Below are 26958 nucleotides of genomic sequence, written 5' to 3'. Positions count from 1 at the left end.
GCGGGTCTAGACACAACTTCATAGAATCTCCTTTCTTGGAGATTTTGATGTTACTATTATTGCCGTCATTGTCTTTCAGGATGGTCCTTCACCACTCAGAACTCGTGAAAAGGGAGGTGGCACGCAGTGGCATGTACTCCGCAGGCTGGGTCAAGGTGGGTACTGCCTGCACCGTCCCCAGATCCCGGCAGCTTGAGGCCCCTGGGAGTGCGAGGGGGGAGGATGTGCTGGTCCCTCTGGTCTCGCCTGGCCATCTGGCCCCCACACCGTGTGTGCTGGTGACGCCCTCCCCCCCCAGCCCTGAGCCCCCTACCAGTAATCCTCCGTGCTTCCTCCTCTGCTATAGATGGGGCCCTCCAGCTCCCTGGGGTTTGGGAAGACGTGCTCATGCTGGATGATGATGGTTTTGATCAGCTCGTTCACGTGGGTTTGGCAGGACACCTGGTCGTGGCCCTCCGGCACCGACATCAGCGAGGGCCCGAAGCAGATGGCGAGGTTGTAGGGGTCCATCATGTTCTCTTCACTGAACTGTGATAAACTGGAGGAGAAGGGAAAGGGCAAGCTGGAAAGCACTCGCATGAACGCCCGGAGGACAGCATCAGAGGAGGCACTGCCAAGAACAAGAGCAGAAGTTCCACAAACTGCCACTTGCTTTGCGCGGGGTGTCAGAGCCCCTCTAGAACGCTGGCGAGGGAGAAGAGAATGACCACCAGGATGGTCATTCAGGAGCCGGGAAAGGCAAAGTGGAAGCATCTCCGTGCAGGTCTCACCTCTCCTCTCTCTCCAGCTCCCCATTCAAACCCTACTCACCCCCACATTACCCCTCACCCCAGATCTTATCCACCAAATGCCCCCTGCGTGAGAACACACCACCCCGCAGAGCGGGTACGGCTCCCGCACACCAACCCACTGAGCTGACAGCAGACGGAGACCCTCAGGTTGCCCTGGAAATGACAGGGTCAGGGGACACGGGCATTGTGGGTTGTGTACTTTCCTGCATAGCAAAATAATCAAATTAGTAGGGATAGTCCATTCCAAGCTCTAGACTTATTAAAAAAAATAGCCAACCAATTAGCATTTGTATTTTGCCAAGCCAGGGAATTTCTTTCTGAAACGGCTAACGCGACTGTTCCTTGTTTCCGTAATATCCTCCTCTATAATTACATTCAGGATTTATTCAGGAAAAGGTCAGCATGCTGTTCAGCTTCTGCTCAGGCTTCTCTGGATGCGGTCTGACTTCACTATCGGGTATTTGTTTATTCTGTGAACTCCCCCTTTTCAGCCAGCAGCTGCTCCAGCCACACCTCCAGCCTTGGCCAAGGACCTGAGCCTGGCAGTGAGCCGCTAAGCCTGATGCGTCCCCACTGGTCTCTGTCTGTCCACGCACTGAAGGCTGGGCCAGCTCTGGATATGTCCTCCCACCCCACAGTCTGCAGAGCTGTGAGCTCTGCCTCCCCCATGGGCACCAGCAGGAAGTCCCCAGCACCTGATTCTGACAGATCCTGAGAAGACACGAAGGCCCTCCGATGCTGAACCAGAAGCCTGAGACTTAGCTGTCTTCATCTGAGTGGCTATTCTTCAGAACTGGGCAGAGTTCCTTCCTAGGAAATCCTGTATCCAGACTCAGATTACCAAGCTGGTCTCTCTGGAACTCAACGGTTCTCTTCTCTACTGAAGATTCTGACACATCCTCCGCCCCCCTTAGAGAATCACTGCAGGACATGTGGAGCGGCACAGTGCATGGGAACACTGTCACAGGGAGAACAGCTGTCAGGGCTGAGAATCCCTGCTCTCCAGGACCCAGTCCAGGCAGGGAGGCCAGCGAGGGGCGAGCTTACAGATCTCAGTGGCTGGAATGCTTCAGAGGAGCTGTTAAAGATTTAATTTTACAATCCTTCCCTGGCTCCTGAGTTAAAAGAGAGCAGAGATTCAGAAAAGGCTGGAGGAATTTTCCAAGCCTACTTCTTAGTCAAAGAAAAACTGGAGAGACAAGAGAGCTAATTACCTGGGTAACCTCAGCAGGATCAACTGAGGCGCTAGGTGCCACAGGGCCAGAGCTGTAGCTAACCCCAGGCTAGCGGTTCCTGGCGTCACGGAAGGACAAAGAGGAGGAGAGCCCTGTTTCTTTAGTGTGATCTGACAACGTTTTGGGAACATGGAAGAAAACCAGTAGTTTCTGGGAAGCCCGTGGAAAAAGGAAAACAAACTCATGCCCTGACAGTCCCAGTCCAAGCTCTGAGAGAGGAAGAGCCTTGCCAAGCTCAGCAAGGCAAGGACAGTTCAGTCCACGGGGCTGCGGCGCCCAAGGGCTGGCGGGGGACACACCTTCATGTGGTCTGCAGGGCCAGGTCCATTTCTTACTCCCATTAAAACATGGACCAGGACCCTTCTCTCTCCTCCAGTCGACACCAGAACACCTAGGTTCAGGAGCAAAAGCCATGGTTCTTAACTATTTGGGGAACATAGGCTCCTTCAAGAATTTGACAGAAACTAGAGGTTCTCGCCCAAGAAAAATTCATATATGTGCACATACAAATGCACACAATTTCATATATAATACAATGGTGATAATAATCCTCAAACACCTTCAAGGCTGTACCCAGTAAAGATCTCAAACACTGGAGTTTTAAAGAAATATCTAAAATGGATAACACACTGGTAAGAGCTCCCTCTTTAAAATAAAAACATTTTTTTCGTGTTGACTTGTAGACACGCCATCTCCTCTAAGAGGTATGCTGTATTTCTATAGTTTCCATCCATGATATTAGTGAATTCTCCTAATTGCTTTGAACTCACCATCCTTTGTGCATCTTAGAAAGGCTGAGCGCTGTGGTTAGGAACACAGGCCTTTCTGGGGGAATGAGAAAATCAGGATTGGTGTGGGAAACTTGTTTTTCATCGTGTACTTTTCTGGACTTTTTACTTTTTAGTGATGCGCATCTGTCTCTTTGATTAAATTGAAAAAGAAAAGGAAAACATCCCAAGAATTTTGGAGTCAAACAGATCTGGCTCTGAGGCCGAGTTCCAGCACGACCCAGTTCCGTGACTCTGTCCTAGTTCCACAGTGTCTCCACTGTGAAATGGGGACAATTCTGGGCCTCCTTTCTGGGCTGTTGGGAAGATTAAATGAGGTAATACACGCAAAGCATGGAGCGCTGTGCCTGGCACAGAGGTGGTGTTCCCTAAACATTTTCTATAATTGTATATCCTGATTGCTTCCTGATGTAGGACCCTCGATCCTAGTCAGGGATTGGGAAGCAGAGCCGCCCACACTCCGCAGCGCCTGATTGACGGGAGTCTGCCCATCTTCTCCTGACAGGCTTATCCAACATGCCGAGAGCTCCAGATCCCAGAATCAAAACCTGAAGGGCTCAGGGAGAGCACTAAGCTCTGGACAGGCTATTTTAAATACATAACATTTCACTTAAAAACTCTCAACTTCAAGGGGCCGGCCTGGTGGTGCAGTGGTTAAGTGTGCACGTTCCACTTGGGAGGCCTGGGGTTCGCTGGTTGGGATCCCGGGTGCAGAGATGGCACTGCTTGGCAAGCCATGCTATGGCAGGCATCCCACATGTAAAGCAGAAGAAGATGGGCAAGGATGTTAGCTCAGGGCCAGTCTTCCTCAACAAAAAGAGGATTGGTGGTGGATGTTAGCTCAGGGATAATCTTCCTCAAAAAAAAAAAAAGTAAATAAATAAATAATAAAGTAAATAAATAAATAATAAAGTAAATAAATAAATAAATTGGTAACCCTCATAAAAATCTTGGGGGAAAAAAAAAACCTCTCAATTTCGTGGGCCTCAGGGGTTTGATGTGGCAACAACTGACAGACTATGGGTAAGAGTATGCATCAGGGCTGATCTGAGGTTTGAAAGGGATGAAGGGAAACTATCATTTGCCACAGCCCCATGCAAACGCAAGGCTGAGACGCCATGAGGCTTTTAAAAGTGTTCAGAATGGGAGACACCACACTCCCCTCTACAAATCCATGAGTTACAGCCTTCCCTGCACCTCCGCAGAAGGGAGACAAGGGGTGAAAGGTAATTGTGAGGCGACAACTCCTAGGGAGACGAGGAGTGAAAGGTCATTGGGGCTGATTCCTTCTGACGGTCCTTCAAAGGCACTGTCCCACTCTCCTTGCCTAGCACGCTGCCTGTCCCCGTCCAACATCCTCCCCAACCTATTAACCGACTTGCCCCTGTGCCCTGACGTGCTGCCTGCCTTCCCGTGCAGTCAATTCCACCTTTCCTCACCTCTTCAGGAGCATCACTCCAGCACCGGCCTTGCTCTCTCCATTATCAGTTTTTCTTCTCTACTGGGTCATTCCCACCAGCATACAAATGAGCAGTAATACCTCCATCTTAAAAAAATCCTCTCTTAACCCCATATCCACACCAAATTACTATCTCATTTCTCTCTTCCTCTTTATAATCAAGTTCTTTGAGAGTTGTCTGTACCTGCTATCTCTGATTCTCTGATTCTTCTCCATTCCTTCTGTTATGGACTGAATTGTAACCCCCCCAAATTCTTATGTTGAAACCCTAACCCCCGAGTATGACTGTATTTGGAGACAGCGCCTTTAAGGACATAGTTAAGGTTAGATGAAGTCAATAGGTGAGGCCCTAGTGCAACAGGACTGGTGTCTGTGAGGAGGAAAAGACGCCGAGCTCCCTCCCGCCCCTGCACATGGAGGGAAGGCCCTGTGAGGGTGCAGCGAGACAATGGCTGCCCGTGAGCCACAGAGACAGGTCTCTCCAGAAAACCACCCTGCTGGTACCTTGATCTTGGACTTCCAGATTCCAGAACTGTGAGAAAATAAATGTCTGTTGTTTAAGCTGTGCAACCTGTGGCATTCTGTCACAGCTGCCCTGGCAGCCTCATACACCTTCCCTCGTCCCCGCTCCTCCTTTCCCTCTTTATTGTGGTAAAATACACACAACATAAAACTTATCATTTTAATCATTTTCAAGTGTACAATCCAGTGGCATTTAGCATATTCACAATGTTGTGCAACCATCACCACTATCTAGTTCCAGAACATGTTCATCACCCCAAAGGAGACCTCGTTCCCACTAGCAGTCCCTCCCCTTTGTGCGCTCTCCCCAGTTCCTGGACACACAAATCTGCTCCGTGTATCCATGACTTTGCCTATTCTGGATGCTCCACATAAATGGAGTCATACAATACGTGGTCTTTTGTGACTGTCTTCTCTCACTCAGCACCCTGCTTTCTAGGTTCATCCACGTTGTCGCCTATGTCAGCACCTCACCCCTTTTCAGGACTGAATACGACCCCACTGTATGGGCCTACCACATTTTGTTTATCCGTCATCAGCACCCTTTCTCTCCTGAGCCGACAGCATCAGGATTTTGCCCCTTCCACTCCACTAAGATCATGCTCATCAGGGTCACCAGGCTATCCATGCTGCTGAGTCAGTTCTCAGTCTTTTTCTTAGTTGATCTGTCAGCGCATTTAACTCAGTTATCACATCCTCCTTGAAACTTTCTCCAGGCGGCTTCTGGGGCACCATTCTCTCTCAGTTTCCCTACTGTCACCTGCTCAGTGGGTGTCCTCCGACCACTGTGTATTACAGAACAAACCCTCACCCCGACCCTTAGCACTCTCCAGCCCCCTTGCCTGCTTTATTTCCCTCTGGCATATGCCAAGTATACTTATTAGTTTTGTCTGTCTTCCTCCAATGGAACACAGCTCCGTGAGGGCAGAGGCCATGGCTGCTGGGAGCAGTCTTAGGTAGCCAGCACCTAAACAGCGTGTGGCACACAGTAGATGCTTAATAAATACATGTTAAACAAATAAGTGAATAAATACACGAGCATCTGTGAGTCCCCAAGGCAATCCAGCCGCAGTTCTACTTGCCCATCGGCATACAGAAGCCAAAACACTGCTTGTGACAGTCAGAAGAGCAGCCCAGACAGAATCTTTCCAAACCAGGAGGCACCTGAGATCGGTGAGGTCTAGAGGGAGACTCAGCTCCTCTGGAGAGCAGGGGGCAGCCTTAACCATGAGAGAGAAGCACCGATGATTCCCTCTTAGATCGCAGGGCAGAGTTTGAGGCCCTAGAGTGTGCTTCTGGGACTTTCACGTGCACGTGACTCATAGCGGACCTTGTTAAAATACAGATTCTGATTCATAGGCCTTGGGAGGGGCTGAGATTCTGCATTTCTAACAATCTCCCAAATGATGCTGATGCTGCTGGTCTGTGGACCTCACTTGATCAGCAAGAGACTAGAAGACTATATTGTTTGACACGTGAAGAAGTCAGCTTTCAGAAGGCAAGCCGAGGAGTCAGCTGCAGTGAGGGGGAGCTACCTAAGCTTTGCTGGGGGGCAAAAACTCGCTGGGCAGGACAGATGCTGTGGCAGGCAGCCTCTAAAATGAACTCCATGGTCTCTGCCTCCTGGTATTCACGCTCTGACCTGAGAAAGGTAATTCCCTCCCTTTGAGTGTGGGCTAGATTTAGTGACTCTTCTACTGAATGGAATGTGGCAGAAGTAATGGGATGTCACTTCTGAGATCAGGTTACAAAAGATCGTAGCTTCTGTCTTGGGAGCTGTCTCACTTACTCGCTTGGAGAGAAGCCAGCTGCCATGCTGTGAGCAGCTCTATGGTGAGGCCCACGTGGTCAACAACAGGGAGGCCTCTGGCCAACAGTCAGCCAGGAATAGAGGTCCTCAGTCCAACAACCTGCAAGGAACTGGATCCTGCCAGCATCACATAAGTGAGCTTGGAAGGGAAGCTTCCGCCAGTCGAGCCTTCAGAAGACACTGCAACCCTGTACCTGCCACCCTCACTCCAACCTCACAAGGCTGGTGCCAGAGGCCTCAGAAAGCCTGCACCTGGACTCCTGACCCACAGAAACTGGGATGTAATAATAAATGCTTGCTGTTTTAAGTTTCTAAGTTTTAGGGTAATTTGTTACACAGCAGTAGATAATCAATGCAGATCCTAAGAAAGGATATTAATAATTAACAAGGCCTGCTGGACATATATATATACACTACACACACACACACACACACACACACACAAATATATGTATTAGTTTTTTGGGTTCCTTGAGATTGAGGATGTGTACAACCCAAGAAAAAGACCATAGCCAGAAATCAAGTACACACCCGCCCCAGGACGCAGAACAACAAAGGAGAAGGGTCTTGAAAGTCTGGGCCCAGGCAGAGTCTCCATCAGGAGCTACGTGCCAACTACTGCTATACCTACAGGGTAAGTGCACACTTAACATCCGTCATCTTTCCACGGAGGTCGTCTTCTCCATCACTTGTGTCCTGTGCTCCATTTATTATTTCAGGAAACACTGTGGCTATTAATGCTGCATCTTTTCAGTGAAATACTTTCACCAGAAAAAAAAAGTAAAACGGAAGCAAACATTTGAATTCCCAGGTTTCCCGCAAGAGTGGCTACCATCTCCAGGTCTGCATGATGCTGCCTCTGTCGTTTCTCCCCTCCTGCAAGCTCCCCACTGCTCTGAGCAAGAAGAAAACGTGGGGAGGAGGATGAGGCCATTGTACTCACACACAGTCACCTCAGGATCTCCCTGCTCACCCTGCCTGTTCACTCACCACTGTCAGGCCTCCTTGCACTGGGCGAGCAGACACAGCTCACTTTGAGGGCAGGTGTTGGTCAACGATGAGAGACAAGGACTGGCAGCCCTGAGGGGACTGACTGACTCGAGAGTGGTTGCCAGAGTTTCCATCTCTGTCAGTCTAAACTGGCAGCCTGTGAACAGACACAGCCATGTGGAGGCGGTGGGCTGCACAGCTAGGGTGTTCTGTTGCTCGGCAGGGCCAGCAGCAGGGCTGAAGGACGGTGTGGGTGCCCCGGAGAGGCCTCAGGCAGGGGCCGTGAACCCAGATGCCTGCAGGGCCAGGCCGACTGCGAACTCGTCAGCAAGCTGAGCCTCATGAGACGGCGCTAAGCTTGTACTCCTTCGAAGCAGAGACCAAACTGACTCTGTGAACTCTTCATCTTCACAAAGAAACATGTGCTAAAGCACCCTAGCCCCTTGGTCTAAGTTTTGTCTTCTCTCTTTGGATGGATTCACAGATCTAGAGAAACGTTTCTCCACTATACGAAAAACCACAAAGCAAGAGTGACGATAAATGGCCCCTGAATCCAGCCTTGGCACCGTGGAGCATCGGGAGGGCTGGGACGGTGGTGAACCAGGGAGAGCCGGGCCGCCTCGTCCAGGCAGCACCCCTTCCTCCACAGGGAGCTGCTGCCATGTGGGCATGCACGTCCAGTGCTGCCAGATCTACTAATGTGTACAAGAGAAGCTAGAAATCTAGATATTTTTTAAGTAAAATACTCTAATATTTAAATGTTTCAATGTTTTGAAGACACAGCGGGCTGAAAGGAAACAGTCAATGGGCCTTATCTGGCCCCCAGGTCGCCCACTTATAACCTCTGGTCTAGGATGTGCAGGGAGAAGCTGCAGCGAAAGCAACTTGAGAAGACAGAGGGGCCCAAGAAGAGAAGTACCAAGGATACAAGAATGTCCTTGCTTGTTGCCTTTGCTGCCACGTGAGGACTCCAATGCCTGCCCTGGGCGAGTGCGCACTGCTTGGTCAGGAAGAAACGCCCTGTCAAGCCCCAGGCTCCTCTGGTCCTCAGACCTCTCTTCTGGGTAGAGTCACTCCCGGGAGGTCAGCTAAACAGCACCAACATACGATGCCTCCATACTGACATCTCCACTCCAGGCTTCTCCTGAGCCTCAGGTTCAGCTGCCTACTTAGAATCTCCGCTTGGAGGCCTAACAGCACCTCAAATCAACATGCCCACATCGGCACCTTCTCTCCATTCCTTCCTCCACAGCTTGTCTCCCCCAAAGCCATAAATGGCATTACTACTTCCCTGCTGCTCATGTCAAGAATTTAGAATTTCTTTCTTTCCTCATACTCTACATCCTCCCATCAGCAAATCCCGTCAATGCCATGTTCAAAACAGGTCCCAAACCTGGCCCTCCTGACCACCCTCCAGCATCCCCTCCCCAGGCTGAGTCACCAACACCTCGGACCGAGACCGCACAATAGTCTTTGAAGTGGTCTGCCTGTCTCTCTTCACGGCCCTCTGCGACAACTTCTGCACAGAGCAGCTGATAGGTCCTAAGAATACATAGAGATCTGGGCCAGCGCCACGGCCGAGTGGTTAAGTTTGTGTGTTCTGCTTCGGCGGCCCGGGGTTTCACCGGTTTGGATCCCAGGAGAGGACATGGTACCGCTCATCAGGCCATGCTGAGGCGGCGCCACACGTAGCAGAACCAGAGGCACCCACAACTAGAATATACAACTATGTACTGGGGGGCTTTGGGGAGGAGAAGAAGAAGAAGAAGAAGATTGGAAACAGAAGTTAGCTCAGGTGCCTTTAAACAAAAAAAATCAGATCCCAACACTCTTCTGCTTAAACCCTTCCAATGGCTTCCCAAATCCACAACTGCAACCCCACGCCTCTCAGGTTCAATGGTGGCCAATGTTCCTGCGTCTCCTTCCTTTCCTTCATTTCGGCTGCTGCTTGGACCCTGCCTCTGAGCGAGGCCTCTGCTGACCACCCCTCTCAGGGGCTCTCCCTCTTTCATCCCTGACCCAATCAGACCCCTGCAGTCTATTTCATATCTACATTTCTTTATTTTTCTTATAAATACTTATCACCACCTGACATATCTGTTCTCTGTCTCCTACCCTGGAATGTGAGCTGAGTGACATCAGGGCTTTCGTCTCTTATTTCACAGTGTGTTCCTACAGCCTACAGCTGTGCCCAGTACATGGGAGCTACTCAATCAATAGTTGGTGGGCTGGATGTCTCAACAGGTCCCTGTGTAAACTTCCAGGGGCCGAAGCCAAGGCCTGACCCAGCTGCTCACTGGGAAGTCTACTCACTGACTGAGGAAGGCAAAGAGGTATCTCATGATGATCAGAGTGGTTTTGGGCAGGACCAGGAGGACCTTCCGGATGTGCAGAGCTCTCTCCTGCAGGTTGTCCATTGCTGAAAGGAGAAAGCCATGCGTTATCCTCCACTGTGGCTGAGATCCCAGGGAGCAATGGTAAGACGCCCTTACTACTGGCAGGTACAATCCAGAGGAAGGCCAGGTCACGGCCACAAGCAGTGGTGCCGTGTAAGGAGTCCCATTCCTGTAGCTCCTTGGGGCTGGGCTGCTGCCATAGGGCACATGCTGGGCTCTAGACACTTCCTGAGGCAGGACTTCAGGTTTATGCTCCTTGGGCACAGAAGGGGTTGGAGATGTTCCCTACAGCATCTACCACCCTCTTATTAAAACAACCACAGACAAGCAGCTGTCCATAAATCTGCTACAACTGCTCGACTCCCAGCCTTGGAGGGTCCACACGTGGGGAGGGAGAGAGGCTGTGCAGGTCTTGTCCTGCTAGCTCTACACATGCGTCACCTCATCCTTTGGGTAAATCTGGCTTATCCTCTCTCCTCCCTTATCTTCAGTGGGGAGGGGTAGAATGTGGCCAGGGGCAAGAAATGGTAGAAATTACTACTTGTATAAGTAGTGATATCAGGGGAGAAGACCAGAGAAGTTTCCTGACTCATGTGCTGCGGACAGATTAATCACAGGCATGGCTCTAAGCTGGTGGCCTCCATCATGGCCAGCCTCCCCACTTCACAGTGTGCCATGTGGATGCTGTCATTTTCTATGAGTGCCTTTATGTGAAAAAGAAACGGGAAGCCGTGGATCAGGAGCACATCTCAAGGGAAGAACTGGGCAGCCAAGGCATCTTGCCCTGTCTTGATAGCCCCAGTCCACTAAGATGCTCTACCTAGGCCCAGGCCTAGAAAAGGACACGAAGACACGAGGGGTGCATATACCTAATCACCAGAGAACTCATTTCCACTAGACTCCCACAAATAGCTGGTCAACAAATAAAACATGAGGGCTTCCTGAATGCTCTTTCTCTCTCAGAACAACAGAGAGGGACAATGCTCGGGGCATATACTGAGTCAAACTGGAAACTCGGGGGGCATGAAGACTCCGGTCCATCTGGAAAGAAAGACCTTTTCTCCATTTCCAAGGCCACTGCCTTCTCCAGCCTCTGAAGCCATCATTCCAGTGGGGTCTGCTTCCAGTGTTAATCCAAGTTTCCATGGAAAACAAATGAAGGATGTTCCAGTATCATGATCTAAACTAAATGGCCTGGGCTGGCCTGGTGGCACAGCGGTTAAGTTTGCACGTTCCGCTTCAGCAGCCTGGGGTTTGCCGGTTCGGATCCCGGGTGCACCGCTTGGCAAAAACCCATGCTGTGGTAGGCGTCCTACATATAAAGTAGAGGAAGATGGTAATGGATGTTAGCTCAGAGCCAGTCTTCCTCAGCAAAAAGAGGAGGATTGGCAGTAGTTAGCTCAGGGCTAATCTTCCTCAAAAAAAAAAAAACCCAAAAAACCCCTAAATGGCCTGGAATAGCTTTTCAAGACCCAAATTTTAGAATAAGAAACAGAGAACCCCTAAGAAGGATAAAGTAGAGACTGTATCTCTCTCCGGGAAAACAGCGCATGGCTCCTTTTAAATGTGCAGAGGGCTTTCATTCCTAGAACACACACAACACGTCTGGAGGGAAGCCATGCCATGTTCAAAGCAGAAGCAGGACAGGTTTGCAACACCTGTGCTTTCTCCCTTTGTATCAGGAAAAGCACAGCACTAATGTCTAAGCTTCCAATAGCCGAAAAGGATGCCGTCTTCCATATGAATACAAATGTATTTTACTGAAGAAAGGTAAAGCCCTGTGAAACAAAGGAGTTTAGGGTGAATCAGAAAGAAAAAAGCCAGGATCCCTGACTGTGGACCTAGACTGTCACTGAGAAGTCATTCTTCCTCCTCCCTTACCAGAGGATGAAGGAGTGAGGACCAGGAGGAAGAACTTCACTGGGGAAGAGGAAAAAAGGAAAACATTACTGAAAAGCTCAGGAGAAAAAAAGCCCCCCTGGAATTTTCTTATCTGTTGCTACAAGGTGCTCTGTCCAGAAGCCAGTCGGAGGCCAGGATGGTACTTACTGACGCAGGCCATCAGGTCACGGAAGATGTCCTTGGGGAAGAGAGGGTGTTTCAGCCCCCGGAAGTAAAGCTTCAGGACGCCGGCTATGGAGTCTAAGTCATGGTCATTCTGGTCCCCAGCCAGGGGGTCCTCTCCTGAGGATAAGCAAGCCCCCGAAATGGAAAGAGAGAGTGAGAGAGGCAAAACTGCATAGGACGGAGCAGAGGTGGTGGGGAAGGGGCGGGCTACTCAAGTCCTCAGCACAGCCCACCAGCTCTCGGCCCTGCATGGTGGCCACGAGAGGGGCAGACCAGGGAGAGACAAAGTGAAGATTGCTCAGGGTCGGGGGTCCCAGGGCCAGAGGAGGGGGCACGGGAGTCCACTAGCATAAATTCACTTGTGCCAGACTAGCTAAGGGACATTTACTGTGGGCTAGGGACAGGACACAGCAACTGACAAGAATCATGAAACCGGGCTGGACTGAGCCCCTGGGGGAGGAAAATGAGGCCAGAGAGGCTGGTCCCTCTGACTAGCTCTCACTCCTCTTGGCCTGCAACAAAGGACACCTACTTACAGGAGAACAATCATGCTGGAGCTCCCTATGGAAAATTTCATATCAGGTGTAATTAGATTTAATGATAGGACCAACCTCAAATTGAAACTATATGTATCCATTACAGTGACGGAAATTGCCAAAGCTTGCCCATTACCTTAATAGCCCACAAGATAATAAATGGGCTACGATGAACAGGCGCATTAGCCTTGATATTAACTGCCACCAAGGGTTCTGGATGAAGCCATAAACCACCCAGATATCATAGTTAACTTCTTGGGTTTTGGCAGATCACCCGCAGGAGAGAGGCTAGATGAGTTGGGCTGAGGAGGAGGGAGCTGGGGTGTGCCCTGCTCTCCCCGCACACCTGGGGGAGGACGTCCACAAGAGAGAGCAGGTGCCAGCCTGAGAGGGAGGCAAGCTGGCTTGCTGAGCTCTGGGCGCCTCTCAGGGTAGAAAGGGTGGAGCCGATATGCCAGGGGGCTGGCAGATATTTGGGCTTATCTTCTAGGCTGTTTCCTCACCTCTCTCAAAGGCGTTTTTGATGTCATTCACTTCTACTTGGGATCCTGACACGCGGAAAATTCCTTCATGCTGCAGCCCTGGAAAGACAGGGAAAAGTGATCAGGAGAAGAAAAAGCAAATTCATGATCACAGCTCCAAGCTTAGCTGAATGTCTGTCTCCCCAGCCAGGGTGTTTCAGCAGCCTGTCTCTCAGAGGCCAGAGGAGAAGGCACGTGCAAGGATGCTGGAAAAGTCAGTGGGGCGGCCAGGAGGCATCAGCCTACAGAAAGCACCGAGTCAGAGACTTAGGGAAGAGACGTCCACACCGGCTCCATTTCGGATTCTGAGGGAGACTACAAGGCAGCTAGCTTCCCTCCCCAGCCTTGCCTCTCTGTTCCCAACTGCAAAGTGGGGAAGTGACCCGCGGCACCTTCTTATCACCCGGAGTCAGGAATGGTAACTGGAGGCATGGCAAGCAAGCCATGAGACCCCACTGGAGGAGTTTCACGTGGTCTGAGACTGTAATTCTCACTTTAGCTGTTCTGGCACTATTCGGCTGTTCTAGGGCACAATGCTTGGAATACTTAGGTAAAAAGAGGACTTGACTGTTGAACAGTCAACAGACAGTACTGCCAGACACGGTGCTAGCCACTGGGCCTTGACTGCTGCTTAACTCTAAAGGCAAACACACGTGAATGTTACAGTATGATGATGTGCATGAAAACTTTGTCTTCTTGGTTTTGTCAGAGTAGAAATATCATAAAGAAACAATGCATGTGTGGTGATTGCTGCTAAGAAATGCTTTCATATAAATAAATCAACTGGTCTTCATACCAGGCATTAAGGTAGGGGTAACTAGCAAGCCCATTTTCTAGACGAAGGGATTGATGAGTGATGACCAGCCTTAGGTCATCCAGGTGCTAAGAACCAGAGCCAGGATGCAAACCCAGGCCTTCCAGGCGCAGCCCTGTACTCCTTCCTCAACACCAGGCTGCAGGGCCTCCTGGGGGGCAAGTGCAGAGGCGGTGGGAACCCATTTGTTGGTCTGACACAGATATGGCTTACAGAGGGCACCACCCATGCGACTGCAAAACGGGCAAGCGATCCAGGAAGCATGTCCCTAGTGCTGGGCCTGTCGGTCGAACTGAACCAGCACCTTGACTCACATCAGGCCTGCCCCGCCCTCCTCTGGAGCCCTGCGTCTCAATCTTGGGAATTTTGTCAAAGTCCCCCTGTCATGGCATGATCCATGAAAAACTTAGGGAAGTCTCAAACAAATTTCTTTTTCAGGAAAACAAACAAAAAAATGCTACCTTTTGCCCACTGTTTCAGGGCCACCCTCTTGCTGAGGGGGTCACTAGATTCTACCAGCTGGACCTTTGGAGGTAACTACACAGGCCAGGACTGAAATCCTGAATCCAACGGGAGCAGTATGAAGAAGTAAGCAGGGGGAATTTAATTACCTGGCTTGTAATAGGACTTAAGTTGTGTGCTCCTCTAAGGGAATCTCCAGAATATTCCTCACAGAATGTCAGGCAATGTTTAAACCCCATTAGCACCAATGTAAAAGTACCATAGTAGTTACCAATGGGATGCAACAGCCAGATAATGTCATTCAAACATGGAAGTAAACAGCAAGTGTTCCGCCAGAAACAGCCACATGCCTGGCGACTTGTCAAAAACAGTTACTATACTATATCATCGCAAATGTCATCTCAGGGACCAGGCTACTCAGCACGTTCTGCTTCTTGTCGCTGGTGAAGCCAATGACTTGCTGAGAGGGGATCGTTTCCATACTTCTTGGTAGATCAGACCATCAAGGAAAGCCGCTGGGGCCTCTGGGCCCAGGACCAGAAGAACTCACAGCAGAGCTCAGGGGAAGTTAGGCCACAGGCTCAAGACAACGGAGGTCCCTTCCGCCTGGTTCCCACCCCCCTCAAGAACCAATGCTTTAGAAGGACCATCACGTGCTCTTGCTCAACAGACAGAATCTTTAGCGTCTAATCGATGATTCTGAAAGTAAAAACATTAATAAATGGTGGTTTTCAGAAAATAAAGGGGAAGAGCAGTTGGCTTTTATTACAACGCAGGTAAGGCCGCACATCACCAACCTGACACATCCATGATCTTCTTCATTTTTTTCTTAGTGCACACTAACATAAAAGTATAAAACCAGTCAGACTTGGGCAAGTCATTTGGAAATGGCACAAAACCTTCCATTTTGTGCTGGGTCCAGGTGTCGCCAAGAGTTGCTCTCCTAGAGAATTCTCGAAATGATTGCACTGCTACCCCACCACCTCCTGCTCGCATTACATGGCTCCTTTCCTCATGAAATGGTGGGGTTTCCCAACTGGACTCAGTCTCAGCTGTCCCTCACACCTCTTCCCCTCCTTTAAGACTTCCTGGACCACCCTGACCCACCAGTGACAGACGAGCCTCAGCTTTTCTCCCTATAGTGGGGACTATAATATCTACCTCCCAGGGGCCGTGAAGAGAGTAAAGATGTGCAAACGCTAGCAGCTGGTGGGCCACAGACCCTTTTGGGACCAACAAAAGTTATGGTCCCATCCCCAGACATGCAAACACACAAAAACTTTCCCCATAATGTTCAGGGAGTTCAGGAAGACTTTGAGGCCCCATTTGGGGAAGAAGTTCGGTTTAGCTGAACAAGTGTTTTTTGAACGGCTACTATGTACTAAGTATTTTTTTCTTTAAGTCAACAATATGTTTACTTGTTCAATCCTAGAATACACATAATATGGTTTCAGAATTGCTGGCCCATATCCCTGTGATAAAAAAAATTACCAACTCCTATACAATATTTGTTTACAGCTCTTTTTGTCTTTAGACTTACAGTATATAATCAAAATACTGTTTTCCGCACACGAGTTATTTTCTTCCTCAGCACTTCAGTGTGGTTGTGGTGTTCCTTTGTAACACAGTTACGCTTATTTGTTACTGTTTGCATTCCATTTTGGGTTTTACCCACACTGTTATTTTATTTATTTATTTATCTTTTGAGTATGAAAAACACAAACGTAGTTCTAATAGTCAAAATTACACAAAAAGGGATACTCAGAGAATGTCAGTTCCCTTCCATTTCTCATTCCCCCATTCTCTTCACTCTTTTTCCACCCACCCACTGTCGATAACAAAACCAAATGATGGTTTCTGGAGTCAGTCTTCCTGCATTTCTTCTTGTAGAAGTAAGCAGACACATGTATATTCTTATACATACACAGTTTCTTCATCCATTCTTCTATGTATGGGCATTTAGGTTGTTTCTAATATTTTGCAACTACAAATGCAACAGATAACCTTGTACATATGTATTTTTATATTCTTGAAGGCATATCTTCAGGGTAAATTCCTAGAAGGACTGCTGGATCAGAAGATAAACACATATGTAGTTTTGTTAGATAATGCCAAATTCCCCTCCAAAAGGGTTTATTGGTTTGCATTGCCGTCAGCAATATTTGAGCATACCTGTTTCCCCAGAGCCTCACCACAGACATGTGCTCGTTTTTGTCTCCTCATGCAGTACGCCTGTACAGGGACAGGGACATTCAAGCCACTGTATCTGGAACCCATGCACTTCTCAGCTCCTCACAGCTAACACCCTGGTCTAGGCCACTGTCATGTCTTCCCTGGGTTACTGCAGTAGCCTCCTGTGGTCTTTTCTCCGTACAGAAGCCTGGGATCCTTTAACAAGATCATTTCCTCTCCAAAAGCTTCCCACCTCACTCCGAATAAAATCTAAACACCAACCTTACCCGATGAGGCCCTAAGAGTCTGGCCTCTGGTTCATCTCCTGTCACTCTCCTCTTCACTCACTCTGCTCTCGCCACACTGGCCTCCTGCGTGCTGGTCCTGGCGTGTGCCGAGGGCCTCTGCTCTTGATGTTACCTCTTCCCAAAACACTGCTCCCCAGATACCCAGGGAGCTCACTCCCTCACTGCCTTTAGGACTCTGCTCAAATGTTACCTTCTTAGGTGACCTAAGGCCTCTTCCCTGAACAACCCACTAGAACAGCGTCCCCTCTCCCTTCTCCATCTGCTCGCTTCGCTTGATTTTCATCACGACAGTCACCAACACCTGACACAGTGTACATAGTTCGTTTATTTATCGACCGATCAACTGATCGTCCGATTATCTGTCTTGTAGTAGAACGTAAGGTTCATGAAGACAGGAACTTTTTCTTGGCACGCGATGAGCCATCAATATATACACCTGTTGAATGAATGAATGAATGAATGGACTGCGTGGATAAAAGAACAGGAGTTCAGACTCTCTTCTTCCCATTGTCCTTTAGGCGCAAATAATTCTTCCTCCCCTGAACTCAGTTTGGACTTATCTTTGCCAGCTGTTTGACCATTAATCATTACTATCTTGTGAAATTTCATACACTGCTCTTCTGAATTACTACAGCTTATCTCTTTTCATTTAACTTTTCACTTGCTTGTTTATTTTCTCCCAACTGTATCATAAAGCCAGGTAAAGAAAGGGACAGGGTATCACCCTGTTTTTGCTTTCCTGGGTGGCAATGCCTGGGGCCCAGCACTGATCAGGGCCTTGATAAGTTTTTGCTGACTGTTCAATAGTGATGGACAGAGCTGTCACTTCAACTGAATAGAGATAAGATGAAAAAACTGTAGCTGATTAGAATGAGATAAGTCGTAACCATGCCACAATGATTACTATTCCAAAAATGAACCCCAGCAATGTCTCAGTTTACCAGGAGAGCGGAAGGTGAGGAAGGGGGAGAGAGGCTGCCTATGAACTGAGACCGGCAATCATCTACCTACCTCCTCAGCTCCAAGAAGGTCACTCTGTCCTTTTTCCTATAACTAGACAGGACAGCATCTAAAAACAATTTCTGACGCCCAGTTGCTAGAAATGAATCTTTCTGGTGCTAGCTCAGATATACGTGCTTTCTAAACACTCTTATACGTGGAAGATCAACTCTCTGGAAATTCATCCCTATCCCTAAATTCTGTCCGACTAGCCTAGGAGCTGGTGAGAAATGGAGTTTATGAGATTCGGCTGCATCCAAGCAGAAGCTAGCATGATCTGACTTCGGCTGAGAAGGAGCCAGCCCCGCAGACTCTCAAATGTTGGCTACAACTTTAAGACCAGCTACTAACTGAGCTCTTGATGATTCTCAGTCCAAGGAGACCAAACCAGAACAAAAGCTGAATATGATTAGGAATCAATGCAACATTTCCAAAGGAGTCGTTTTCAAAGCGACGCAGAAAGCCAATGTGACATAATGGTCCATGCCGTGCGGTGCAGATACCGACACGTGCAAAGACGGTGAGTAATGGCGAAACGACCGTCACCACATCATACCAGCTGGGCTTACTCACATAACAGCTGTGATTTAAAACTCACTCTCAAGCTGGAAAAGGGAGTGTGGTAAGTGGCTGAGGCATTTGGGGTCAAAACACATGATGTCTTTCTCTCAAAGTCTAGGTGTGGCCACTCTGAAGCAGCAAACATTATGAGAACAAATAAGATTTTATTCCTTTTCTGAGAATGTCAGGATGGGAAGTCAATCTCTATTCTTACTCTACAAAGAATTCCTGGAAGCGCTTCCCAGCTTTGCACAAATATGGGCAAGGCTATAATCCTGCTTACCATGTCTGCTGATAAACCGGATACAGCTTTCTACCACCAGAGGAATTGCCTGGCTGGAATCCTGAAAAACCGAAGAGAAACACAATATTAGAATCTTTAAACAGGGATAGCCCAGGGTCAGAGAAAACGAGCCAAGCTGCGTGGAATTTGTCTCAGCTGGATCAGCGGCCAGTCCACAGAGAAGCGTCAGGCCTGCCGGCCCAGCTGCAGAGCACATACACAAGCTGCACTTGGAATGCCACAAGGGTGCCGAGTTCTGCACGGCCAGGTACTGCTCTCCATTACAGTTGTTAGGTTCCTGTTTTCACCAAGGAAGAAAATACAAGTCTTGACAGCCGATTAGATGCGGGTAAAGAGAAAAAAACGGAGATCTCAAAGATGAGATTTGAGGCTTCAGGGACTGTGAAGAATGGAGGGTGCCCATTAAGAGAAATAGAGACGTCAGGGGTGGTGCTAGGGAAGTTACGACGCGGTGGAGAAGGTTAGGAGACTGATGCTGAGGGTGGGAGGTGCTGTCTCAACTCTCAAGTATTCATGTCCAGCCCACCACTTAGTAGTTAGATCCAAAGACTCAGAATGACAGTACTACAGAACAAATGGACACTTAGAGAGGGAGAGAAAGAGTCATCTGAGGAAACAAAAGTGACAAGGGACAGCATATGGAGAGAAGGCCAAAGAGGACGAAGCTTTGGGGAAATGCCTAAATTAAGAGGAATGGAGAAAGAAAGGCCAGCAGCCAGCAGAGAAGACATAGCAGTAACGGGAGAGAGAAAATGCTGGGTTTGAAGGGAGCAGGCAAGCAGCAGCTGAGGCATCTCCTTTTGAAGAAAAGTCTGGGATGGTTTGAACTTAATCTTTGCTAGGGTCAAAAATGACTGGAACCCATTAGGGACCCTCAAAAACAAAAGCCTTCAGATTCTTTCTCTTGTTTGGCAGATTTGCCATAAACAAACAAATGAACAAATACTTACTTCCTGGTGACTTACACAAGATTACTCATCTTCCAAATTACATACTATTTACCCTCTTGACCATCTTAGAAAAACTCTTTACTGATCTACCATTAGATTTGAGCTGCTGGAAAGAAACCGGGGCAGCAGAATGAAAACAAGATCTTTATTTGATTGGGGTTTTTGGTGTATCCTGGAACTCTTACGCAAATCTAGCACCAGGCAAAAATATGCTTTGCCAGTAACTGCTTAGGCGCAGCAGGATGCAAACCAGATGGGTGCCCTGTTCCTTAGATGGTGAGCCCAACCAGGGGCATACACCACCTGCCAAACTGTGATCTCTGGCACTCCTGCAGCCAGGGTGGAGGCTGTGAAGCCCTTGGACCATGCTCCTTCTACAAGTAGGAGGCCCAGTTTCAGTCCAGAAACTGAAAGGAACAAACTTCAAGTTCCATCCTGCTCTAAGTGTTGAAGGGAAAAAAGACTTGCTCTTCTTTAAGATACGAGCTATTAATTTTAAATGCACTAAGTTATCCCTGGGAGGAACTCCATTTCTCTCTAGTTTTAAAAGAAATTATGGGAGAAAGGAGAAGAAGAAATAGAGAAATAAGAGGAACGAGAGTGGCAATGAAATTTTTATAAGTTAAAAAATGTGTAATTGTATCCAATGGTGTTCTCATTAAAATGAGATCCAAAGTAGAGAGGAAAAAAAATGGTAACACTAAGGCTAAGACGAGTGAGGGCTGTCATCCGAGTTCCCCAGCCAGACTACCCAGCCAGCTGGAGCAGTCAGATCGGCTGAAGATGCTGCTGGGGCTGCCGATACCACAGAAACCATGTGCCCCCTACATTCGATTATCTCCCTGTGGCTACAGCCACTGTGAATTACCCAAAATGATTTTTTAAAGCCCAAATCAGCTTTCCCCTGAGTAAACACAAAGACATTTCTGAGATGTCTCCACCTCCTCCTTGCTAACTCCTCCTGCATGGCTGGTGTGTGCTTAGGGCATACAAAATCATTTCAGTATTTGCCACAAAGTATAATTAGAAGGTTAAATATGCTACTGCAAAAAATATTTCAATTAATTTTTTTTTAAACAAGCTCAAGTGCTGTTTGGATCCACTGACGTGGATCACCCATGCCACTGCTCTCTAAGATCCCTCCTAATATGAGTACTGAGAGCTAGCTGCCCATGTCAGATTTCAATACAACACTGAAGATAATGCACAAAATTGCAGAGTTCAACATCTCTTGCCTATCATTCCTAGACCAGACCCATCTTTGCATTTTTAGCATGTCTCACAAATACATCTGGGATGACTATACCACCAGAAACAAACAAAAGTCTGCAAACTTAAAGCAAGAGCGCCCCGTCCAGGTGATTAGCTGTTATGAGTTACTGACGTGTTGGTACAGATGCACAAAGTGTGAGGCCTCTTTTGTGGTCTCGTAGAGAAGAGATGCCAAGGGCAGTTCTGGCACAATCTGCCACAGTCAACCCAAATCTCTAGTACGTAAAAGGGTCAATGAATAGAGAGGAGAGGAACAAGTCAAGAGAGACCAGGGCCACTCCAGCTAAACAAGCTAAATCAATGAAGTTGCCATAATATTAAACATACTATGACCAAATGGTACATTCCAAAGGCAGGCATGAAGTCAGAAAGGTGTCTGTCCTGCCCACAGTGGAGTTCCACAATTGTTTGTGGGATGTAATCTCTTCACACCAGACCAGCCTGGCTCTTGTTGGGCCCTTACCTGCTTCTTTACGGTTGAGCTACGCCTATGGTTGACCCCGCCGAGTCAGAGAGGACCGATCCAGCAACAGGAAGGAAAAGGAGAAAATGGGATTAAAAACAATCTGATGGTGGTTAATGAAACAAGTCATGTTATTCAGCTCAGTCCCAGAAATGGCTAAGAGACTTTTTAAGTTACTTTTCAAATAAAGCCCTTTTCACAAAAGCAAAGGGGTCTTTGCTTTTAATGTCTGCCACCATTCAAAATGAGAATAGGAGGGACTTGGTTCAATTGGCAGTAAAATAAATTTGGGTTGACAGTGAGAAGATCTCTCTGTTTGCAAAGAGACACTAGTAAACACCAAAGGAAGCTATAGTTTTCTTTCTTAGAAATCCTTAGGGAAAAGACAGGGAGCAATTTTCCTGGAATTCAGGGGGTGAAGCATCCAGATTGGAAGGAATATTGGCGATCCTCTAGGTCAATGCTTTTCAAGCTGTGTTGAGACTTAGAAGGCTTTTCTCCAAGGGATTCTGACTGAGGCACAATCACCATGCAAGGAGGGCAGCACTGCCCTGTCTTCGTGAAGGAAGGGACCAGAACCTGGCTACTGGGCTCCCTGTGCCCCTCCCACCAGGCCACCGCTGAGGAACCTCTTTGGAATCCTAGAGCTCCTTGGAGTTAGTGGAATGCTCTTTCTTGTCTGATAGATGAGGAAAGTGGAGTTCAGAATGGGGAAAAGAGTGGCCCAAGGTCACACAATGAAGTAACACAGGATAAGGGAATTCAGTTCAGCTCTCTTCACTCCCATAGAGCCTTCTGCAGATATAGCATTTCAGGTGAACTTCTACTAAGACTCTATCACCAAGAAGATATATTCCACAGAATTCCATTATTCTGGTTCCTCTGGTCAACAATATTGGTACATTAATGGGATCTTTATTGTAATCCACAATGACAAAATGATGAAAGCCAAATGAAGCTACTTCTAAATAATGAGCCTATAATTGTAAATGGCCTCATGATTATTGTGTGTGTTGGCAGATATAAGTGGTTGATATAATGGGCTAACCCAGGGTCTCTAAGGAGTCCAGCCCATTAAAAATCTCTTTCTCTAGTTAAATCAGCACATTTTTAGGCATCTGAGAACTGCTGGCTGAATGAATGCCTTGCTCTCCGCCAGCTCACGAGTTTTCTCATAGCAGCTCTGTGACTGGGAGGGAAAATATTTGGCTGGGGGGAAGGGGGGGAAGGCGGGGAAAGATTGGGAGGGTTGCATACTTGTACGTCAGGCAAGGGTTTCCACCAATGCTGTTTGGCAAGCCATGTAATGTAATATTTCATTATCCAGCAAGTCACTTAAATTAGGGGCCGTCATCTTTTCCATGCATAAAAAAAAAATCTCAGATCAAATGCTATCTCCTGATCTTCCTTCTCTGGGTCAGAGACTTCCCAAAGCCCGCATGCCGAAGTCTAGCAGCTAAGGTTAGGTTACCGGGATCCTCCAGAGGCAAACACTTCTTCTCCTTGCAATGCAGTGGCCTTTGGGAGTCCTGGGACTATTTTAGCAAATGATAACTCCCTTTGCTCAGTTCTGCTCAGCTTTTTGCCTAAGTTAAAGCAAGTCCCACTTCCAGTCGAGGCCAGACGGTGACGATCACCAAGGCAAAGAGAAGGAAGAAATTCCTGCTCTGGGCCACTCCTTCACGAAGTCATCCACCCACCGCCCTTTCCGCTCAGCTCCTTGGCTCCTTCCCAGACTGGGATGGCTCGACCCCATCGGTCTCTCTTCATCCCTTTCCAGGGCTGTCCCAGGCCACACCTACCTGGCCAGACTGCAATCTGTCCGCTGACCTGTTGGAAAGACAAAGGCAGAAAAGCACATGTTGAAGCAGAAGGGGTGAAAGAGGGAGACTCGCTCCAAGGAATTACCCCGTCTCCCCAGAGAGCCCCTGATATCACGGCGCCAATGGCCTTCCAGGCAGAAAAGAAGAGAAGCGCCCAGAGCCTCTTTCTGGGCAAGTGCTGCTTCTGCCACGTGTTCCCAGTCCAGGGCTGCTGTGTCCCTGACCTTAGGTGTGCCAGCTCTGCTTCCCATCGGGAAAACAGGGGTGGGTGTAGGGGAACCGTGGCAAGGCAGATCACATTTTAGAGAACAAATTATTAGACGTCTTCCCGAGACGAAATTCAACTGCTCTTCTGTGTGTGTTGGGTGTACGTTTGTGGCAAGGAGGGAGGGACAAGCTTGCTTGCTCGTGAGTATATGAACACACACACACATACACGGTTGAGGGTGGCAGGGAAAGAGAGAAGGAGGAGTTGTCGGGGGACAGGAGGGAGAAGATACGAAAGTTCTAGTTTTAGATTCATACTAACTTCTACTAGGTCGGGCTGGGGTGGCAAGGGAAAAATGAGATTTAATGCTGATATTGCTATCAAACCGTGGTTCTCAATCTGATAGTGGGTTCTAATAGTAAGTTGAATGGGTCACTGCCAGCTTTAAAAAATGGAATTGAAAATCTTAAAGTAAGATGATGCAGTCTACACAGAAATCGAAATATAATGATGTATACCTTAAGTTTATACAATGTTATAAACTGTTACTTCAATAAAAAATAAATAAGTAAATAAAATGTATGTAAAAGAAAAAAGAAGAATCAAAGTTCATTCGAAGTATTCTTATGTTTTTAACAAAATACCTAACATGTGTGCACGGACCAGGATGTACTCTATGGTGCCTTCTTTGGGTCCACATTAACCAAGGTTGGTTTGTATTAGTCCTATTTAGATAAAGCAGAGAAAACCCAAGCAGGCCCTGAGCGGGGCAGGAGAGAGCAGCGCCTGCACTCCTCATCCAGCTCCTGGAGCGGCAGCGCAGGGGCAGGGGAGAGCAGCGCCTGCACCCTCATCCAGCTCCTGGAGCGGCAGCGCAGGGGCAGGAGAGAGCAGCGCCTGCACTCCTCATCCAGCTCCTGGAGCGGCAGCGCAGGGGCAGGGGAGAGCAGCGCCTGCACCCTCATCCAGCTCCTGGAGCGGCAGCGCAGGGGCAGGAGAGAGCAGCGCCTGCACCCCTCATCCAGCTCCTGGAGCGGCAGCGCAGGGGCAGGAGAGAGCAGCGCCTGCACCCCTCATCCAGCTCCTGGAGCGGCAGCGCAGGGGCAGGAGAGAGCAGCGCCTGCACCCCTCATCCAGCTCCTGGAGCGGCAGCGCAGGGGCAGGAGAGAGCAGCGCCTGCACTCCTCATCCAGCTCCTGGAGCGGCAGCGCAGGGGCAGGGGAGAGCAGCGCCTGCACCCTCATCCAGCTCCTGGAGCGGCAGCGCAGGGGCAGGAGAGAGCAGCGCCTGCACCCCTCATCCAGCTCCTGGAGCGGCAGCGCAGGGGCAGGAGAGAGCAGCGCCTGCACCCCTCATCCAGCTCCTGGAGCGGCAGCGCAGGGGCAGGGGAGGGCGGGGCCTCGTCTGGCCTCTAAAGGTTGCTAATTGATTACAGTTCAGCTCATCCCGAGCAACACCCTGCCCCACCCCTAACAGCATCTCATTCCTAAAGGCTCAGCTTTCATCTGCAAAAATATTATTCTGAGCCATTATTTTCAACATCTGTCCCATTTCCATTCTGGAATATTCATACACATGAATTATCCCTCTGTGGCAAGAACAAGGGCTCTTGTGTCATGGTGACAAATACACACAGAAGGCAGGGACACGAGGACTGGTAGAGGAAGATCTGTGGCTATTTTTCCTTATTGCTAGAACTTGTCATCTTCAGATGAAGGCAATTTGCAGCGCTCATGAATGGTCACCAACCTCTGCCTCTCCGGAGTAGCACATCTGGTGCACGTGTGTGTACACACTCTTTTACTCTCACACACACACTCTAATACCCAAGGCCCTGCTCCCCATCGCACTTATGGGCTATGCTTAGATTATCTTGGCAAAAAGAAATTGCAGTTATAATGTGCTTCAAATAGTTCTGGGCTTTCTTTCCTCCAATTCCCCATGGAGCAATCTGATAATCCAAGAGTAAAGATTTCCTATAAGCCAAGTTTGGATCTCAATGCCCAAATCTGTTCAGCCTGAGTCCCTTGGGTGGTGGGGAGGAGAAAGAACAAGAGTTACCTAACAGGCTTTCTTGACAAAAAAGAAAATGCCTTAAAAATCACAAGATCGAAGACATTAGAGATAAAAGAATTAATTACCTGGGGGAATCGTCCAGGGGAGAAGGAGGACAGGCCAAGAAGGGTGGGTAGGAGGACTCTGGTATGAAAAGTGGGGCTCCGATTCCTGAGGCCAATGAGCCAATGAGTGTGTCCACTTTCCTATACTCTGCAGCCTCTCTGAGGAGCGCCCAGGAACCGATTTGACATTGTCAGACCTCTGCACAAGCGCAGGTTTGCCTCTCACTAGTGTTACCACGTTCTCCCTGTAGCCTCCCCCTTCCCATATTTAAGAGCGGAGATTAGCAGGGTAGGCAGGTGGGGTCGGGCATTCAGAGGCATCCCCAACCTGGGAACCCCATTCCTCAAAGGATGCTGAGAGCCAGGCAGGAGACCTGGGCAAGGTGCCAAAAACCCCAGCGAAGCTTCGCTTTCAACTTTCGCCTTCTGTTTGACAGCAGAGGAGAGAAAGTCCAGAGAGCCAGTCCAGTTCTCTGCCTTGCTACTTTCCAGGGTCTGGTTAAAATCATCCTATGAGACCAGACAGTGCATTCAGCACCATGGCCCCAGCATGGCCAAGGCAGAGAGAGGGCTTCCACTTAGCATCAGGACCCTTCAAAGCAGAAGGAAATCGATGCTCTACCTTGACGCTACCGAGAGCAGCAGCCTGCCCGTCACCCCGGCCTGTGAGAAGCCTCTCCTCTCCTCAGAGCAGCTGGGTTTCTCACCCCACAGCTCCTTACCTTCTGGCTCCAGCCTCAGTCCTGCCACAGAGGAGCAAGAGTTTTAACCAAGTGTCTGGAGAATCAATGACCCCGTCAGCCCCTTCACTCCAATCGCGGCAGAGGAGGCTAGGGTGGGAGACTGGGTGGAGAGCAGGCACGCTCCATTTAAACAAGTGGATGATGCACATTAGTGCTTCATTAAGCACTGGCCTTCCCCCATTACTCAAGCAGTCATTTGGGGCCTGTGCTTCCACATCAAACAGGCTAGGCAAAGAAATGCATTCATACAAGATCGGGCCCATGTGGCTTAGGATGGAGCTTCAGCGGTACAGCTCAGGGCTCGGCCTTCCCCTCATTGCCAAACCTCCAGCAGAACTCCCACACTCACTTTCTCCCAGGGTTTTCTGGAGAAGGTCATGCTTGGCTTGCAGCTTGGTGATGAGGTTCCTGCCCTCCAGGTATTCCTTCATTTTCTGTAAGGGAGGAGGAGGAAAAAGAGCAATAAGCCTCCTGAAGAAAAAAAAATTACAGATGCCCAGCTGTACAATTCCCTTTTTAAGAGGGTTTTTGGTTTCTGACTCAAATTCCACCAGGTCCATTTTTTATTTCTTTAAGGCCCTGAGCATCTGGGAGCCGCTGATTTTCATGGTGGATTAGTATCCCGATCTATGTTTCCTGGGAGC

The 26958-nt window shown here is 48.8% G+C and overlaps 1 protein-coding gene across 20 annotated transcripts in view; it reads right to left on the bottom strand.

Moving 5' to 3' along the window:
- Window positions 1-26958, bottom strand: part of SRGAP2 (SLIT-ROBO Rho GTPase activating protein 2) — a 236630-nt gene that overhangs the window by 16791 nt on the left and 192881 nt on the right. For 19 of the 20 annotated variants that reach the window (XM_070591415.1, XM_070591416.1, XM_070591424.1 and 16 more), the window contains 8 exons: window positions 26664-26748; window positions 23223-23250; window positions 21421-21445; window positions 18715-18775; window positions 13098-13175; window positions 12041-12175; window positions 9909-10014; window positions 314-538 (listed from right to left, as the gene is read on the bottom strand). In XM_070591415.1, the coding sequence (XP_070447516.1) occupies window positions 314-538; window positions 9909-10014; window positions 12041-12175; window positions 13098-13175; window positions 18715-18775; window positions 21421-21445; window positions 23223-23250; window positions 26664-26748 (743 nt within the window). Of the gene's footprint in view, window positions 1-313; window positions 539-9908; window positions 10015-12040; window positions 12176-13097; window positions 13176-18714; window positions 18776-21420; window positions 21446-23222; window positions 24636-24689; window positions 26749-26958 lie in introns of those variants that run through there. The other variant, XR_011532182.1, reaches the window with a different exon arrangement.

The sequence above is a fragment of the Equus przewalskii genome, chromosome 23 (genome assembly GCF_037783145.1).
Source record: "Equus przewalskii isolate Varuska chromosome 23, EquPr2, whole genome shotgun sequence".
NCBI classification, from domain to species: Eukaryota; Metazoa; Chordata; class Mammalia; order Perissodactyla; family Equidae; genus Equus; species Equus przewalskii.
Note: the sequence above shows the minus strand (reverse complement) of the source record. Positions and strands in the feature narration are given on the sequence as shown.